The 19,239-nt window shown below is 30.5% G+C and overlaps 3 protein-coding genes across 3 annotated transcripts; 2 read left to right on the plus strand and 1 right to left on the minus strand.

The window, feature by feature from the left end:
* The first annotated feature begins 1,049 nt into the window (after positions 1-1,049).
* LOC123906545 (bidirectional sugar transporter SWEET5-like) lies at positions 1,050-9,986 on the plus strand. The gene is made up of 7 exons (XM_045956475.1): positions 1,050-1,138; positions 5,504-5,567; positions 5,744-5,780; positions 7,692-7,908; positions 8,600-8,761; positions 8,866-8,988; positions 9,686-9,986. The coding sequence occupies exons 2-7, from the start codon at positions 5,522-5,524 to the stop codon at positions 9,845-9,847; spliced, it is 747 nt and encodes a 248-aa protein (XP_045812431.1). The 5' UTR covers positions 1,050-1,138; positions 5,504-5,521; the 3' UTR covers positions 9,848-9,986.
* Positions 9,987-11,321: 1,335 nt separating this feature from the next.
* LOC123904035 (bidirectional sugar transporter SWEET7b-like) lies at positions 11,322-13,499 on the plus strand. Its single transcript, XM_045953734.1, has 6 exons — positions 11,322-11,364; positions 11,685-11,721; positions 12,364-12,580; positions 12,850-13,011; positions 13,132-13,254; positions 13,371-13,499. The coding sequence occupies exons 1-6, from the start codon at positions 11,322-11,324 to the stop codon at positions 13,497-13,499; spliced, it is 711 nt and encodes a 236-aa protein (XP_045809690.1).
* Positions 13,500-15,778: 2,279 nt separating this feature from the next.
* Positions 15,779-17,491, minus strand: LOC123904036. The gene is made up of 2 exons (XM_045953735.1): positions 16,618-17,491; positions 15,779-16,299 (listed from the first exon to the last, which is right to left on the minus strand). Exons 1-2 carry the CDS (start codon positions 17,489-17,491, stop codon positions 15,779-15,781), a joined length of 1,395 nt encoding a protein of 464 aa, XP_045809691.1.
* Positions 17,492-19,239: the final 1,748 nt, after the last annotated feature.

The following is a 19,239-nucleotide window of genomic DNA, read 5'->3' on the forward strand; positions in this document are numbered from 1 at the left end:
GCGCAACGCCTTCTGTAGACTCTGTTGCGCCAACAGATCCTTAACCCTTCTCTGCCATAATCCGAAATTGCCCGTCCCGTCGAACCTTGCCACTTCGAATTTCGCAGGATTAAGCGTCATCACTGATACCAATTGTTGTGCACTAATAGTAACAGAAGGTAATAATAACGAAATTGCAAACAATAAGAACACAAGAAGTTTGATAACGGAGTTCCCCTTAGGTACGTCTCCGGCTGCAGAATTCGCTACAGCTCGTTTCTATTAGATGAAGGAATAAATTAGGGTTTCAGTGTTACAAGCGGTATATATAATAATAAGAGATTGTCGAAAATACCCTTGCTTATATGAACCATACTCAGCTCCGGGCCGCCCCCAGCCTCTTCCTGATGCATATATGAACCATACTCAACAATTGGGATATCTTGAAGGTTAGCAAGGGTCAACAATTGGTATCAGTGACAAGGGGGGAGATTGTTGTGGCAAGTGTGAGTGGTTAAGTCCCACATTGCTTAGAAAAGTGGAGGTTGAACACTTTATAAATGAGATGACCCATAAACCTAACACCTTAAGGTTTTGGGTAAGAGTGTGGTGTTCAACTCACTTGTAGAGTTGTTCTTAAGCCCAATATGGATGATCCCCGGCTGCCCCCTCGTGATGACCCAAGAGTGGTATCAGAGCCGATGGTTCGACGAACGGTTGAACTGGCTCCTTGTATCGAAAGTCATCCTGACAAAGGTGGTCAGGCGGCGAGTCCCGTGGAGCAGTGTGGCTTACGGCGGTACAAGTGTAGGATGAAGAAAGCTTCCGCTTGAGGGGGAGCATATCCAAGAGTGGATGGACTCACACTTGAGGGGGAGATTGTTGTGGCAAGTGTGAGTGGTTAAGTCCCACATTGCTTAGAAAAGTGGAGGTTGAACACTTTATAAATGAGATGACCCATAAACCTAACACCTTAAGGTTTTGGGTAAGAGTGTGGTGTTCAACTCACTTGTAGAGTTGTTCTTAAGCCCAATATGGATGATCCCCGGCTGCCCCCTCGTGATGACCCAACAAACTCTTTCAAACATTGCTCATTCCACATAGAAACATTTGAGCAAAGTGTGAAAAATCCATTAAACCAAAAAAGTTAAGGGAAAAGGTATGTCCTCAACTTTCATTATTAGTTACCTTTGTTCTTTCCTTTCATGAAAATGTTTGTTTATAACATATGGAACTTTTGATGGGGACTAAGGAACATACATTTGAAGGGAAAGTAGGAATCTCTTTATCCAGATTAAGTTTGGGTAGAGGAGAATAGTAGTTTTAAGTATAACTAGTAATAGACCCGTGCGAAGGGTCGTAACGTTACACCGATACTTTGCTAATTAAAATTGAAAAAAATGAATTTATTTAATCAGTATTATGAGTCAGTAATATAATTTGTCTCATGTATGATAGTAATTTTGGATACCAAAAATGTTAAACTTTTTAATAGCAAGAATTTGTCTCATACATGATAATTATTCATGTATATGATAGTTAAAATTTATGTCGGTTAGAATTGCCTCATATATCATAGTTAGTTTGAAATTTATATTAGTTAAAACTTATCCTGTATAAAATAGTTTTTTTATGAAATTTTTATTAGTTATAACTTGTGTCACATATGATAATTATTTTGAATTTTTCATCAGTGATAATTTATCTCGTATACGATAGTTCAAATTTATATCAGTTATAACTTATCCCGTAAAAAATAGTTTTTTTTTTAAAAAGTTTTATTAGTTAGAACTTGTCTCGCATATGATAATTTATTGAAATTTTTATCGGTAATAGTTTATCTCGTATATATGTGATGGTTAAAATTTATGTCAGTTAGAATTGCGACATATATCATAGTTAGTTTGAAATTTATATTAGTTAGAACTTATCACGTATAAAATAGTTTTTTTATGAAATTTTTATTAGTTATAACTTGTGTCACATATGATATTATTTTGAATTTTTTATCAGTGATAATTTATCTCGTATACGATAATTCAAATTTATGCCGGTTATAACTTACCTCGTAAAAAGTAGTTTTTTTAAAAGTTTTATTAGTTAGAACTTGTCTCACATATGATAATTTTTTGAAATTTTTATCAGTGATCATTTATCTCGTATATGATAGTTCATTTTTTTTTCGTTGATTATGATAGTTAAAATTTATGTCAGTTATAACTTATCCCGTGTAAAATAGTCTTTTTGAAAATTTTATTAGTTAGAATTTATCTCACATATGATATTTTTTTTTGAAAATTTTAATGGTTACATATTCTCATCATCCATAATTATTTTAATGACTCAGATAAAAACTTCAAAATAAATACGCTTTTTTTAAAAAAGAAAACCTTTAAGTTCACCATAAGTCCTGTCTTGACTGTGAAACATAGTTTCCGTATGCGAACAATGTATTGCCATAAGAAATCATTTAAGATGCATCCCTTCTATTGAGAATTTATGGTAGCAACCACAACTTATTCACAAAATCCCTTCTATGGATAATTATTTTAAAATTTTGATCAGTGATAATTTATTCGATATATGATAGTTAAAATTTATACATCATAATTTATCCCGTGTAAATTTTTTTTTTTTCTTATTTATAACTTGTCTCACATATGATAATTATTTTGAATTTTTTATCAATGATATTTTGTCCCATATACGATAGTTAAAATATTTGTTTAGAGACATTCAATTGAATAAAATTTTGAATAAGTGAAGAGAGGGGAAAAAATTGAATTTGAAATTTACTATCATACATCGGAAACCGAAATTGGAAGAAGTCAAAATAGTCAAAACCAGTGATGTCATATGTCATATGGTTCATTTGTAACTTGAAGTGTCATTTTCATGTGGTTGACTTAGAAGGTCTGGTCCAATCTCAATGATACATTTCCTTTTCACTCACAAAATTGTCATATGGCTTAGATGACTTGGTTAGTTTTGTACTTTTAGCTTAGTTACCAAATTTTTGGACACAAATTTCCCTTACTTTGAACACATGGTATCATCTTAAATAAGGGCACTTAAAAGTTTTATAGAATAATCAACTTTCTTATAGATTAGATTGTGCATTAACATCGGGAAGAATATTCATACAAGACCAGCCCAACATTTATCAAGGTCCAAAGCATATAAGACTTTTTAAATACTAATATTACCTCCATTCATAATATAAGAGTTTCTTGCGATTTTTCTTTCTTCAACTTTATAAGATTCATTTCAAATTTCCAAAGGATTAATTATTTTTTATCAATATACTCGTGATTATAATTCATAATTTTTCTACAATCTATAACTAAAACTCTAAAAAAAAAAAAACTTATTCTTTTTTAAAGGATAAAATTGTAAAAATAATACCAATAGTCAACAAATTTAATACCATAAATTGTGATTTTCTTAAAGAAATATTATATTTATGGAGGGATGTAATAATAGTTTAATGGATCATTACTACAAATGAAAAGAGGCCAAACCATCCAATAGGGAATTATGACTTATCGTAAAATAATTCATGCAAGACTAAAGTTATTGCTAGACTAAACTTATTTTAATTTTTTGGGTCAAATAACTTAGTAGGAAAACACACACTTTAATTAAGCGCTGAGAAGTGTAAAATCCAGGGTTTGAACCCGCACTTGGATACATTAAATATTTCTATAGGTACTGATTGAGCTGAACTTATTTTAAATAGACAATAAACAAAACTTTTAATTTTATCATATTCTTGAAAGGATCGAGCGGATATCTATTAAGAAATTCATATGACTTATTAAAAAAAATATAATATTCTTCATAGAAATGGTTCTTGAAATTCCATTGAGTTTAACTCAGTTGACACACTGCACTTTATATGCAGGTGTCGAGGTTCAAACTTCAAACATCCAACTAGACCTCCTGAGAAAAAAAAATATTTCTCAAAGACAACTATTTCAATATACTTAAGAATTAGATTGAACGACCAAATCAAACCTAAAAAACTAATGACGTGGAAACTCTTGTGAGCTTCAACCTACTTCTACACCCTAAGTATAAGAGGTTTACTTTTGCCAGTCTACTGATTTCTAGGCGCGCCTTATGAATTTATCAAAATATTTCTGTCTGCTACTTAAGTAGAGGACACCCTCAAAAAACACTCTGCCAACACCCTATCTTTATAGCATATGCTACTTAAGTAGCGGACGATATTTTTCAAAAATTTTCATTTTATAACGTTCACTTAAGTAACGGAAGAGTAAAATGGAAAACTCCTATCCACTAAGTCTAATAGGCCTATTTATGACATGATTACATATATTCTAATCACTAACCCATAGTACCATACATTCTTTACTTTTTATAGCGATTTTATTCAGTAAAATCAAATAATATTTTTTGATTTCAATGTAGTTTAAGAGCAATATATATACTTTCGAACCGAAAAAAAATTAAAGATTTTATTCAGTTAAAAAGAATCAATTTTTTTTTTTAATATTTCAATTTTAGATACCTGATATATACATGTGGGTGAGAAAACAAACTACCTTGTGGAGCATTTTTACTCATTTTCTGCCTCCTTATATCAATAAATATTGCCTCATAAAATATTTTTCCCTTTGTCATTTTCCTATGACCTCTATCTTACTTTTCTTCCTATAAAAATGGTTCAAATTTAATGTAGTTTAATTTAAAAAGATAATTAGTTGACTTTTTTTTTTAACAGAATTAATTTATTTGATTTCTTCAATGCACCGATTTTCACCTTTCTGAATGAAACAAAGAAAGACTTAAATGCCTTGGACCATAAAATGAAGATAAATTCGTACATTTTCAGTTTAAATTCGTACAAGAGAAATAAATTTACATTTTAGTCAAAATAACTCTTATAAAAAGGGATGGAGGAAGTATATCACATAAACTTTTATTACCATATATAGGTCCTGTTTGGTTTAGCTTATTTTTGAGCTTATGCAAACAACTTATGCAATTTTTATGTATTATTATAAGTTTGTCAATGTAATTTATGATAAAATAGCTTATAAAAATATAATTTTCGCTAGTGTGTTAACCCACTTGGGTTGGTGCATTGTTATTGGTTTGGGACCTGGGAGTGTGCTCCTCTTGAGGTCTGATGTTCGATTCTCTCTGACACCAATTTGGGTGGACAAATTTAGCTTCTTTAAAATAACATAAAACCTAATGTATATTGCATAAGCTAAAAAATAAGCTAATCCAAACGGGTTCATTAACTTTTTTAAAAAAATCGAAGAGTTTAAAAGATTAATTTAAAAAATTACTCCTTTGACTTGGTATTTAATTCCTAGAAATATTTTTTGAAAGAGGAAAAAGGTTAACACCTTTGACCTGAAAATAGATGTCACGATGAAAAGGATAAGAATAAACTTATTATATTTCCAAAATAACTAACATTAAATAGGTCTCTGCTTTCACTCTTTTTCTTTCACTTTCTCTCTTTCATTTTCTCACACTTTCTCTGCAGAACAAAAGCTTCAAAAAAATGGTGTTATCCGCTACAACAGCTCGTTATGCCGTTGGCATCATAGGTTTGTGTTTCACTTTCACACAATGTTTTTTCTCTCTGGTTTTTTTCTCCTCTGTTTCTTATATTAATTTTTGCATGAAAAATATATAAAATATTAAAATAGTTTGATTCATTTTGCATGTTGAGTTTTAATTAAATTCTTAGAGTTATCATTTGATTTTTTTGTTGTTCTTGCAGGCAATGTCATCTCTTTCGGATTGTTTTTCTCACCAGCGTAAATTCCTCTCTCTGTTTTTCTTATTTTGATAATATTTACTCTGTTTTTCTTCTTCATTATTATTATTATTATTATTATTATTATTATTATTATTATTATTATTATTATTATTATTATTATTATTATTATCCAAACCCATTTCACATTTTTTATGAAACCCATTTCATTTTTATGTCAAAATCTTATTTGCATTGATAGAATTAAGTGATTGTGTTTAAGTGATTAATGAATTTTGGTTAATAGCAAATAACCGAGAATATTTGGATTGTATAACTTGAATTTTTGTTCTTATCCGTCTTAGGCCCATCTTCTGTTTGTGTTGCTTTCGTTGAGAGAATATCTGGATTCAACTATCGACTGAAACAACTTAAAATCGAACTTATTTTTGGTTGAATTTTCGATTAGCACTGTTTCTTTCTCTAGTTGAATTTTGGATTATCAATGTGCTAACTATAATCTTGAGGCCTTTTCTCCTCTAATTGTGCCACATGTTGGAATGAGTCTTCTCCTACTAGTAGATGCTATTGCTAGTGAGACATTATTTTTTAGATTATTTTTTTGTTTCCTTTCCTTTTTCCTTCTTGTACCAAAAACAAAATTGTGTTATAATATTTTCTAAAATATTCTAATTAATTTTGGGTGACCATCATATTATATCCATTAAACTTAAAAGAATTTTAATATAAAGTTTTATATTTACTTATTATTTAAATATATTTTAGTTTTCAATTATTTTTTATGATTGATTATTGATTTTAATGGACCATATTTTATTTTATTGAAGCAATTTTAATGGATCTCATGAACTATTCTTATATTAAATATATCATCTTTATCCGTATTTTATATTTTTTATAAGAATTAATTAAACTTATTTTTTTCTCTTTAATGTTTTTTGACTTATATTATATATTTTTTTGACCAGTATAAATTCACTAACACAAAATGACACAAATTAAAGTGTTTATTTTAGTCCAAAATTGAAAATAAAACTACGAGTGTTTCTTAATTCACATAATAATTTATTGTAATATTTTGCACAATTTCAGAAGTTTCATCTTCACCATTCAATGAGTCAAAGAAAACTCCACACCATTAAATATATCTAGTTTTAAAATATTTATCTATTAAATGTTTTTTATTTTGAAATTATTTGATCCAATATATATATATATATATATATATATATATATATATATATATATATATATGACAAATACATTAATTTTTAGGGTCATGTTAAACAATTTATATTGAAAAGACAACTTTTTAAACTTTTGAGACATTGAATACACGTATTTCGAGACAGAATTTTTATTTTAACATGCTTAACTAGTGCCCCGGGGGCGGGGCACTGTTTAGCATTTTCCTAATTTTTATTGACTCAAGAAAGTACTATACATACTCTAGGTTTATTAGGCATGAGTTAAGCGGTCAAAGTTTGACTTTATAACCTCAAAGTACATGGTTCATAATATTTTCGTTTCCTCATTTTTTAAGAGCATATTTTAGAAAAATAGTAAATAAAATTCAACATATTTAATACTGTATACAACAGCATTAAAAGCACACAAACACGTTTTCTATTTAGCATTTAAGAAAAAAATAAATTGTCAACATAATTTACAAACGAACGGTGAGAGTTATTTATTTAGTGTTCGTCACAATTCATATTTAAATTATCTTTAGTGTTGAGAATATATCAAAAATAAAAATATTTAGCAACCAAAATATTTTAGGAGGAGATATATTATTAATTTAAAATATGATGGTATTTTACTAATTAATTAAAAAGATCAATTTATGGAATTCAATTTTTTAGTTAGTTAACATATACAATATTGTATATTTTAGACGAAAATTGAAAAGATCAATTGAATATATATATATGTGATGAATCAATTGCAGTCCAACTTTCTATGGAATTATAAAGAAGAAAGCTGTGGAAGAATTCAAGCCAGATCCATATTTAGCAACACTTTTGAATTGTGCATTTTGGTGTTTTTATGGATTGCCTTTTGTACACCCAGACAGCACTTTAGTGCTCACAATTAATAGTGTTGGACTTGTCTTTGAGTTTGTTTATCTTACCATCTTTTACATCTATTCCACCAACAAAGGAAGGGTAAGTATGCTTCCTTTTTCCTTTTTATAGTTACATCATTCATTGATTCATTTACTACTTTTGCAACTTTTCTTTTAGTCATTTTAAAGGATAAAAAAAATGTCTAAGCTATTATCTTACTTGTTCTTGCTATGAATTATAGGAAAATGGATTAAATACAATCACTGACTGATGCAGTCAGGTGTAGTCGTCAATTTTGAACTGTTCGATTAATATCAGACGGTTCAGATCTCTTAAAACTATAATTTTTTTATTTAATATAAAATTTGAGGTTAAAATCTGAACCGTTGGTCTTAAGACGGTCGACTGCATGGGTTTTTGACTTTACGGAATCTGTATCCAATTTATAGGGTGCGATATCATACACCCTAAACATGTTTAGAGCCGCCACCACCACTACTAGAAAAAATTGATCTAGGACGAAAATTTCCGTCGCATAACACTTGAAATTTCCATCCCAATTCATATAGATACACAAATTTTCGTCACAAAATTTTGTCCCAGTTTCGTTTTTTTCTAGTAGTGCACTGCCTATAGATACATAAAATACAGTATCAATGAAACTCTTTTTTTTCTCTTTACAAATTGAAAAGATTACTACTCAAAACTAAATTGTTCAATCCAATATGTTTAAGTTGTTATATGATTTCTAATATGTAACTTATCATTTTCTCCTATCTAATAATTTCAGAAAAAGTTAGTTCTTTATCTTCTTATTGAGGCTATTTTCTTTGCTGCCATTGTTCTTATAACAATGCTAGCACTTCATGGCACTAAAAAACGATCATTGATTGTTGGTGTTCTATGTGATGTCTTCAATGTGATGATGTATGCTGCTCCTCTTACAATCATGGTAAGTAACGGTTAATTCTAACATTTAAATTAATATAGTTAAATTTAGTTTGTAATGATATTTTAATTAATTAATTATATATTTCTTTGTCTTGTAATGAACAGGCAAAAGTTATAAAAACTAAGAGTGTGAAATACATGCCATTTTGGCTGTCTCTTGCAAACTTCCTCAATGGTTTGGCTTGGACAACATATGCTCTCATCCACCCCTTCGATATTTATGTCTTGGTAATTATTTAATTAATTAATTTCCTATATTTTTATGATTTATTATTGTATTAACTCTTAGGTTCTCAAAAAAAAAAAAAAAGTGTTTTGATAATTCAAAATTTGATCTAGAGTAAAGTCTGACAAAAGATTGTTACATTCAAGATTTGAACTCGAGTTATTGTATTCCTACTAAAAAAATTGAATTATCAATATCCTCCGGTAAATGTGAGATTTTTTTTCTATTTATGTAGCTGAGCATTAATAATGTCAAAAGTTTTTGTCAAAAAAAAAATAATTCAAAAGTTAACCAAGTGGTTAGGCTCTGATTAAAAATAAATCATTTGAGACGGTTAAAGTTCAAATTTTGACTATAGAACAATTTAAGGTTATCTTCATTTGTCTTTCGACTGCATTTCAAACAAATATAAGTCAAAAAATTTAGGATTTAATTTATATGTTCACAGTATAATTTGTTTTACACATACATTCAACTAAATCACACCATGTTGAAATTTGTGGAATTATTTTAGAAACTTACTTATAAAAGTGGCACTATGATACCGGTGTGATTTTAATGGATGCATATGTAAAATATTAAGATTTACAAGGTTGATGAATAACAATTAAACTCTTGTTTTTTAGGGTTTAGCAGTGATATTTATTATTAGTTGAAAACGTGTTTTTTTAACTTTTTTGTGCATTATTAATCTTCTAGGTAAGCAATGGTATTGGAGTAGTTTCTGGAATTGTTCAACTCATGCTATATGCTTGCTATTGTTCTAACAAAGGTGAAGACAAAGTTGATGGTGATCTTGAGCTGAAACCACCTGGGGGTCATGACATTGAGTTATCCTCAAATGGAAGAAATGTAGCATGATGATGATGATGATGATTAATTTTCTATTATAAGACAATTTTTTTGTGACAATTTTAATCCTCACATCATCATTTCCTTTAATTTTCTATTATAAGACAATTTTAAGTAGGTATTTGCTATAGTTTAATTACTTTTATGAACAAATTACTCGCATAAAGTGAGTTTGATTGACAAAGTATGAGGGTGTATTTTTTTTTTTTTGAGATGCAATTTAGATTTATGATAATATATGCAAACTTTTATTTTGAGGTTTTAGAAATTCATATGCAAACTTTTTTTAATATTAAAAAAAGTCAAATCCGCGACCAATATTTGTTGACTGAAATATATCTTTAATTTCATGTCAATAAAATTTAGTGACAGATTTAGCGAAGGCTCCTCTTAATTTTTTTTCACTAATTTTATTTGTTTAGTATTCACTTTAGATATAAACTATGAATGAGTATCTGTGGATTGATCTAAACAAGTCAACTTGACAACTCTGCTTTTCCAATTTTTTGGACAAAGTTGCAACTATCAAACAAAATGTAACAAAAACTTGGATTCAGTGCGGATAAAATATCCATATAGTCATGCAGTCAGATATTGATGGTTGTCTGATTAAGATCAGACGGTCGTGATTTAAGTATAGTATTTTAAAATTATTAAAAAAATTAAATAGTATGTTTTTCCTAGTGTGTCTGATGTTAATCAGATAACTACAAACACTGTGACTGCATGACTACGTCAAACCATCAATCAACAACATAATCTATTTCCCAAAAATTTACCTACTATATGAATATTAATTAAAGAATATATAAAATATACTATTAATATATTATTAATTTTAAATATTAGCAGAAAAAAAATTCAAATAAACTAAATTAACTCAAATCCAACTCCAGTATTTTTTTTCGGTACAAAAACAATATTAGAATTATCTGTAAGTATTTATTCGCTAGATTATAGGAGAGCGGATTTAGGACTCATTAGATAGATTTTACGGTTTTGTAACAAAAGAAAAATACATTTTACGGTTAAAAGTTAAATACCGTTTTGCATCCTAGTGATTTTTTTTTTTAAGTGATTCTAATAATGCGAAGATTTCATCCTTTTATATCCCACTTAACATATGGTGAAAAAAAAACGGAATTTATCATTATCATCACAGTCTCGTATTTTTGAATTAGATGAGATCAAATTAACACTATAAGATAACTACTAATAATTCCAACAAATTATACACGAAATATACAGCTTTTCATCATCGAAATCACAAAAAGATGATTATAAAAAAATCATAAAAGGATAATCACAAAAATTAGTTTTCAGTAACAAACTTAACTATCGCTTATAACAGAAACTCTATATAACCATCACTTTATTCATTCTTCTTCAATCACACTTTCTATTCTTCTTCTTCTCATTCTCTCTCTAAAAACTCTCTCTCTTTCTTTTTTGAGTTTGTTTTCTGTTTTGCATTCTGAAAAAAATGGTGAAAGCTGCATTAGCTCGTAACGTTGTTGGTATCATAGGTAACTAACTTCTTCTTCTACTTCTTCTATTCGATTTGTTTCAGAGAAATTTAAGTTCCGATTTAGTTGATTTTAACTTTTTCTACTAACCGATTCATCATGCATGAAGAATAATGTTGAAGTTTTTCTGTTAATCGATTAATTCATCATCATGCATGGAAATAAACTGAAGCTTTTCTGTTAATCGATTAATTCATCATCATGCATGAAGAATAATGTTGAAGCTTTTCTGTTAATCGATTAATTCATCATCATGCATGGAAATAATTTGAACTTTTTTCACTTACTGATCGATTTTCTGTTATGAAATTTGAATGCAGGGAATGTTATCTCGTTTGGATTGTTCTTTTCACCAGCGTAAGTAATTTGAACTTTCTTTCTCTCTGTTTAGTAACTAACTCTGTTTTCAGTTCAACTATTGTTGTATGTATGTGTGAACATGATCGTGATTGATTTTTGCAATGTACACTCTGTGTGATATATGATAGTGCAATCCATTTTTTGTTTTGGTTTAATCAATGAATTTATTACTTGTTGATCGTTGATCTATGATGATTTAAAATACGATTTGTGTTTTTTAATTTTTACACTATATAATTACATATCATATCATCAATTTGAAGCTAAGCTTATAAAAGTGAAGTGAGTTGGCTAGTATGTTTACATTACATGCCAATGTAAAACTGGTTTAAACTAATAATATAAGTTTAATACTGTTCTTAATCATCTATAGACTTTTTGATTGAACTAGAACTATGACGATGAAATAAAATTTGAGTATTTATATAGAATTTATTGACACTTTGATTTTATAGCTATTATGAACTATTAAATTATATCTCCACTCCTAGAACTTATATGTATCTATACATAAGAGATACATAACATAGTGTGTAGTAATCAAAGAAGCAAGATTAAGTGAAAGCTTTCTATTTTAGCATTGAATATTTTCAAATTTGATAATCTGCAAATTATTGATTGGTTTGGTATTAATTGCAGTCCAACTTTTTATAACATTATAAAGAAGAAGGATGTGGAGCAGTTCAAGCCTGATCCATACATAGCTACCGTCTTGAATTGTGCTTTTTGGGTATTCTATGGAATGCCTTTTGTTCATCCTGACAGCCTCTTGGTTGTTACCATCAATGGTGTTGGCCTTGTTTTCGAGTTCGTCTATCTTACCATCTTTTATATCTATGCCAAGAAGGAAGGAAGGGTACGTCTTATAACTTGCAACTGTCTAATGTTTGGTCTTTTCTTTAAATTACTTAATCAATGAGATGTTAGCTCACGAGCGAACTTTATATTCTCTCGAAGAAGACGGTAGTAAAGTGACAGATGATGTCACTTTGATTAGTAATAATTGTTTTACTGTCTAATTAATTTGAAGTCCTAACCAAAACTAAGTTGCTTAATTGAATTTTAATAGTTATGTAATCCTTTCAATTCTGCTTCTCATCACTACTTTTTTTCCTTTAATTTCAGAAAAAGTTGGGACTGTATCTTCTGATTGAGGCAATTTTATTTGGTGCCATTGTTCTTATAACAATATTAGCACTACATGGCACTACCAAAAGGTCATTAATTGTTGGTATTCTCTGTGATGTGTTCAACATAGCTATGTATGTCTCTCCTCTTACTGTCATGGTAAGTAACTTCTATCCCAAGTAACTTCTATCCCATTGAGTTATATATATCAAGCTTATTATATTTGATACAATATTTTGACTTCAATTTAATGTTTTGTAACATATAATGAATGAACAGGCAATGGTGATTAAAACAAAGAGTGTGAAATACATGCCATTCTGGCTTTCTGTAGCCAATTTCCTCAATGGTTGCTGCTGGACAACATATGCTCTCATTCACCCTTTTGACATTTATGTCTTGGTAATTGTTAATTAGATATATATATATATATATATATAATCCTATATTTTGAATTGGATGAATGATTTTTAACTAATTCATTGTTAATTAACATACCTTTGTATTAATAATTGCAGGTCAGCAATGGTATTGGAGCAATTTCTGGATTTGTTCAGCTCTTACTATATGCTTATTACTATTTCTGGGGAGAAAATAATGATGTTGATGCTAATAATGTTCCAAAGCCAACTATAGCTGAAGTTTAATTGATCTGATTAGTGATTATGACACTTCTCTTTAGTTTTTAAAAAATTTACAATGACGGTGTACATTTTATATAGGTAGTTTGATTTCTTTTATGAGAAGGATTGGTCTCTATTTTTTTTTTATAGTTTCATTGAATTTTTTTGTGGATATTTTCTCACAACCATTATTCCCATTTTTTAGATATATATATCCCAAGCATTCTGTTGCTAAGCATATATTATACACTATTATATATATTGTTCATCGTACCATAAGGTTTTGTTGAGTATAGTAACCTATTTAAATGTTTCAAGCGAGTTAAATTTTAAGTTTTCTTGTATTAGTACATGTATCTACCTTTTTCTTTTGTTTTTCACCGGAGTCAAAATTCAAACGTTAATTTATCATATTATAGAAGTCTAACTCATTCCACTAAACTCGATACATTTGGTTGAAGAAGTAAAAGTTTATCAAAAGGTTGTTACATCCATGATTCAAATTTGAGTTATATATTGTATTTTTACTAAAAAAAAATGAATTATCGATAAAAATTAAATGTGAAAAAATATTATCTTTAATTATATCCCTAAGTATTGATGATGTCAAAATTTAATCTTTAGCTCAAATGATTAAAGAGTCTAAGTTCAAATTTTAACTATAGTACAATTCATAGTCTATCTTTCAATTTAACTCTGAATTATCAACATCTCTTTTTCTTAGAACAGAAGAGTTAAAAAATTTGAAACTAAACTTTTTTGTACATTATTAATCTTGCAAGTACGTAAGCAATAGTATTGGAGTAGTTTATGGATTTGTTCAACTCATACTATATGATTGCTATTGTTATGACACTGAGTTCTCCTCAAATGGAAGAAATGCATGATGATGATGATGATGATGATGATGATTAATCCTAACATCTTCATGACAAAATTGGCTATTGAAATCTATCTTTAATTTCATCGTCATTGAAATTTAGTGACAGATCGAGTGAATAATCTCAAACTAAGCCAGCTTTTAATGAGTATATATGTGTTGATTGATCCGAGTCAACTTCACAACATATATGTCCATCATCTTGCACTCTTACTATGTAGATGGCATATTCAAAAATTTTTTTTTTTTTTGGTTTATTAATTTTGATGGTCTCTTTTTGTCTAATGTAATTTTTTTTTGTTTTTGACAAAGTCTAATGTAATATGTTAGTTTGTTTTACGTTGCAATAAACCTTGATCAATGTAATTTTGCTTTCAGCGGCAATGAATTCAATAAAATATTCCTATTCATATTTGTAATGTCTTTCATGTTATTTTTTTTTTGGTAATGGACAGGTTCGTTGGTTAGCCTGCAAAACTTGCGAAACTTCTCAGCCAGGTTCGCAAGTTAACCAACAAATTGCATCCAAACCAAAATGCAGTCAAATCTGTTACTTCTTGTCATTTTAGAAGGCGCGTGAGAAATGGTGTGGAGGAGAATGAATTCTCTCAATTTGAAATTAAATTGAGGAAATAATGTTTGAATTTAGACCTTTGGATCAAAAGCATGTGAGAATATTTTAATTATAAAGAAATGAGGAAAAGTTAATCAATGGTCAAAAAGTAATAATCGAGGAAAATTGAGGAAAAATAAATTGAGAGAAAATCCTTTCTCGGTGTGGAGGATGCACAAATAAATTTTCTATTAATATAGGCTAAACCACTAAGCCCAATTAGTATGGACTGTTGTGGAACAAAATGATACAAGCTTGACATTTGCCATCTTATGCCCCTTCTATCGACACCCCCTCCTCATTTTTACTCTCCACGCCCCTCTTAAAATTTTCTACTGTCCAAAATACTCAAGGCCTCCTCTCATTTTGACTCTACTAAGTGTGAAATACCCTATTCCATTCTATTTAAAAATAACTATAAAATATTTCATTCCTTGTGTATGTATATTAAGATTTTAAGTGTTGAGTTTGTAAATATTTTAAATTAGTTAAAGTATTGAATTTTTAAATAATGAAATTTAACGTGATAGCTAGCATTTTTGTTAAATAGAGTATCATTATGTTTTTTGTACCCAAAAAAAAAAAAGAGTATCATTATGTTTTTAACAAGTAATAATTAAAAAAACATTCCTACAATAAGTACATTATCAAATAACTCTATTGGAATTTTGGAAAAAATGTCTTGTTTCTTTCCAAATATTTTGGACAAAGTTGAGACTATGAAGCAAAATGTTAACATAAACTTAAGAACTTATATAAATTCAAAATGAGCATGAAGCCAAACAATTATAGAAGGACTCTTTCCTTATTTTACAAACAAGGAGGCACTTTCAATCTTGCTACAAACCATTTCCAACTTAATACCTTAACCTCATCTACAATTACCTTGGGATTATACAATCCATTCGCAAAAATAGAATCATTTCGCGCCTTCCAAAGGGACCAAAGGGTAGCATGCCAAATCATCACAAATCCTTTCTGGATCTTCTCATTTCGACCAACTCCTCTAAGCACCTTGAACAACAAAGAGAGAGAAGGAGGAATCACAATCACCACTCCAAGCCACCTAAACACCTCGTACCACACCATTAAAGCACTAGGATAATGCAAAAAAAGGTGAGTAGAAGATTCAACACTACCAACACACCCCACACACTCCCAAGGTTTATTCGTAATAAGCATCCACCGAATCTCAAGATTACTTCTAGTAGGGATCCGATCATAGAGGAGTTGCCATGAAAAAGCAATGACTTTTGAAGGTGCTGGACTCTCCCAAATTTTCTCAAAAATAATTCTTGCATCTTCTTCTAAAACATCCTCCACCCTTAGTTCTTCAACAAGGAATTTATACGAAGAATTAACCGAAAACACTCCTTCCAAATCCGGTTTTCAACACCAAAAGTCATCAACCAAGGAGAAAACAACCCCCTCCAAAAGCTCTCTCAATTGGATTACCAACTCTTCCTCCCATTGGAAAAGATTCCTCCGCCAATTGAAAGACCAAGACCATCTTTCACCATCTTGCACATAGAACTCCCTCACCATACTCTCCTTATTATTAGACAACGAGAACAACCGAGGGAACAACGATGATAAGGAAGCCTCGCCAATCCAAATAGAAGATCAAAACAAAGTGGGATTTCCATTACCCAATTTCCGGATCACCGACTCTACAAGCCAATTCTTAGACTCCACAACCTTATCGAGAGAGCATATATCCTTCCACCAAGAAGACGCCGAAATAGGAAATCTATTCCCGCTCCAATCAACATTATGGATAATATGATTACCATATCTAGCCACAAGGACCTCCTTCCAAAGCGATCTCCCCGGAGAAAGAAGACGCCAACGCCACTTAGATAACAGGCTAATATTAACAAGCCGAATATCCCTAACCCCTAATCCTCCCTTCTTTTTCTCTTTACACACCACCGACCACCGAACCCAATTAATCTTATTACCACCTCTCACCCCTCCCCAAAGGAACTCCCTTTGAATACGCACTACTTTCTTCCACACTTTCCTCGGCATCTTTAAAAAGGATAGGTAAAAAACTGGAATTGCGTTCAACACCGCATTAATCATCACAACTCTACCTCCAAGACTAATATGTTTATTCCGCCAAGAACATAACCGATTCCGAAGATGCTCCACTAAAGGATCCCAAGTCGACAAACTTTTCGGATTCGCCCCAATTGGGAGCCCAAGGTACTTGAAAGGAATTGAGTCAAGCCTACAATTAAGGAAAGTACAAGCCATTGACAAAAACGCCGAGGGAACATTAATCCCAATGAGCCCACTCTTCCAAAAATTGACTTTGAGACCGGAAGTCAATTCAAACCCTCTAAGAATAGCCTTTAGGGTCCACAAATTCTCCACCGACGTCTCCCCGATACACAACGTATCATCCGCATATTGAAGGTGATATATCACAATCGGTTCCGAACCAATTGAAAAGCCTCTAAAAAGATTCAACTGCCCGGCCTTCCTCATACCTTCCACTAAAACCTTTCTTTGATTCATCTTTTCTATTTTTTTGTACTGGTATTGTAATTCCTCTTTCATTTAGAGCTAGTATAAGTTTTCTATACTAAATCGAAGAATTCTTTCAGTTCATATCAACTATCAGTAAGGATTAACATAATAATAATGTATGTCTGCTCTAATTTTCATGATTTTACGGCGTTCAGAGGGTGAGCCTTTACGCACAGCTGTAACTGTCAGGAAATCCATTTCCCATGTGTTGTGCATAAATCTTTCATGTTTGAATGTTACTAATATATTCAAACAGAATAACAGAAAATGGGGAGAGTTCTTTTTCATGCATTGGCACAGTGCATGTCTTCAGGGCGTATATGTTTTTGTTCTATACAATATTCTTATTTAGGTTAGGTGTAAACCTCACAAGTGCCAAAGTGAAAAATATGAGATATGAATGAAGATATACGAAGTGTAATTAGAGAGATTAATTCTTGTGACATATCTCCGACACGGATACGGCGACACGACACTGACACGGCGACACCACTAATGTAAAAAATATAGGACACCGACACCGCTACATATTTATAAAAGATATAAATTGAGAATCAAAATATATACACATATATCTAAGGTTTTTTTGGTTACACATAAATCTAAGTTGAACAAGTTATTTCTTAAAAAAAGATATAATAATATTTTACTTTTATTTATCAATCTACTATCAAACAAACTAAAAATATTATAATCAAAATGTTATGTGTTCAACCCCTCATTGATTAATATTTTGTTTCAACAGATCTTTAACTCTTGTAGATATGTCTGATATGTGTTTAAGGAAAGTATAAGTAAAGAAAAAACAAAATTTTTTTGGGACACTCGTCCGACACATGTCTTACACCGATCAAAGGAGTGTCAAAGTAAAGAAAAAATTGACTTTTTTTTGGACACCGGTCAAAGCTATCTGACACGTGTCGCACGAGCATCATACGAATGTCGGACACCGCGACATGCATAATCATAGAAGTGTCCGTGCTTCATAGCATATCATTACTAACAAAACAATTTGCCCTATATAACACAAACCATCACCCTCCCCCTCATTTTAACGGTTACAAAAATAAAATCTTTTTGAAAAAACATCCAAAACCCCAAACAATCGAAACCTCATCAAACTCGTCCGTTTTCATCTCATTTGTGGTTAAAATCTTCTAACAAGTGAAGAAAAGAGGCATCAAAGAAGAGGTTACTGCACATTTGAGGATTCTTCAAAAAAAAAAATCTGACTGGTTGAATTCACTTAATAGGAAGCGAACCATGTATAACTCGTTCACTTCCTAGGTAGTGAATCACTCTGATACAGATGATTTGTTGATTTTTTGTTGATTCAGTTTTTTTTTTTTTTCTTAGATATTGAAAAAACAGTTGACGAACATGACAAAGGTATAAGGCCAACTTCGACAACTACATATGTTAGAAGAGTAAAGGCTGCTGAGCAGCGGCCTAAGCGTACGCATAAGCGTACGCCTCGGCCTGAGCCGAAGGCCGCTGGTCCTGGGGGAATGGATGAGCAACCCTTGGAGGTACGCCCCTGTGCATGAAGCAAACGGTGCATGAGTTTAATGGTTAACCAGCGAACCATGACAGCAACAAGTTACTCATAAACACACAAACCTTAAATTAAGTGTACAATTTCCTCTTTATCCTGTGCTAGATTAGTAATGCAAATCAAGATAACCTATTATATATACTGGTGTACAAATTGTTATTCACTCTGAGACACTCACCCA

This window comes from Trifolium pratense, linkage group LG2, assembly GCF_020283565.1.
Source record: "Trifolium pratense cultivar HEN17-A07 linkage group LG2, ARS_RC_1.1, whole genome shotgun sequence".
Lineage (NCBI taxonomy): Eukaryota > Viridiplantae > Streptophyta > Magnoliopsida > Fabales > Fabaceae > Trifolium > Trifolium pratense.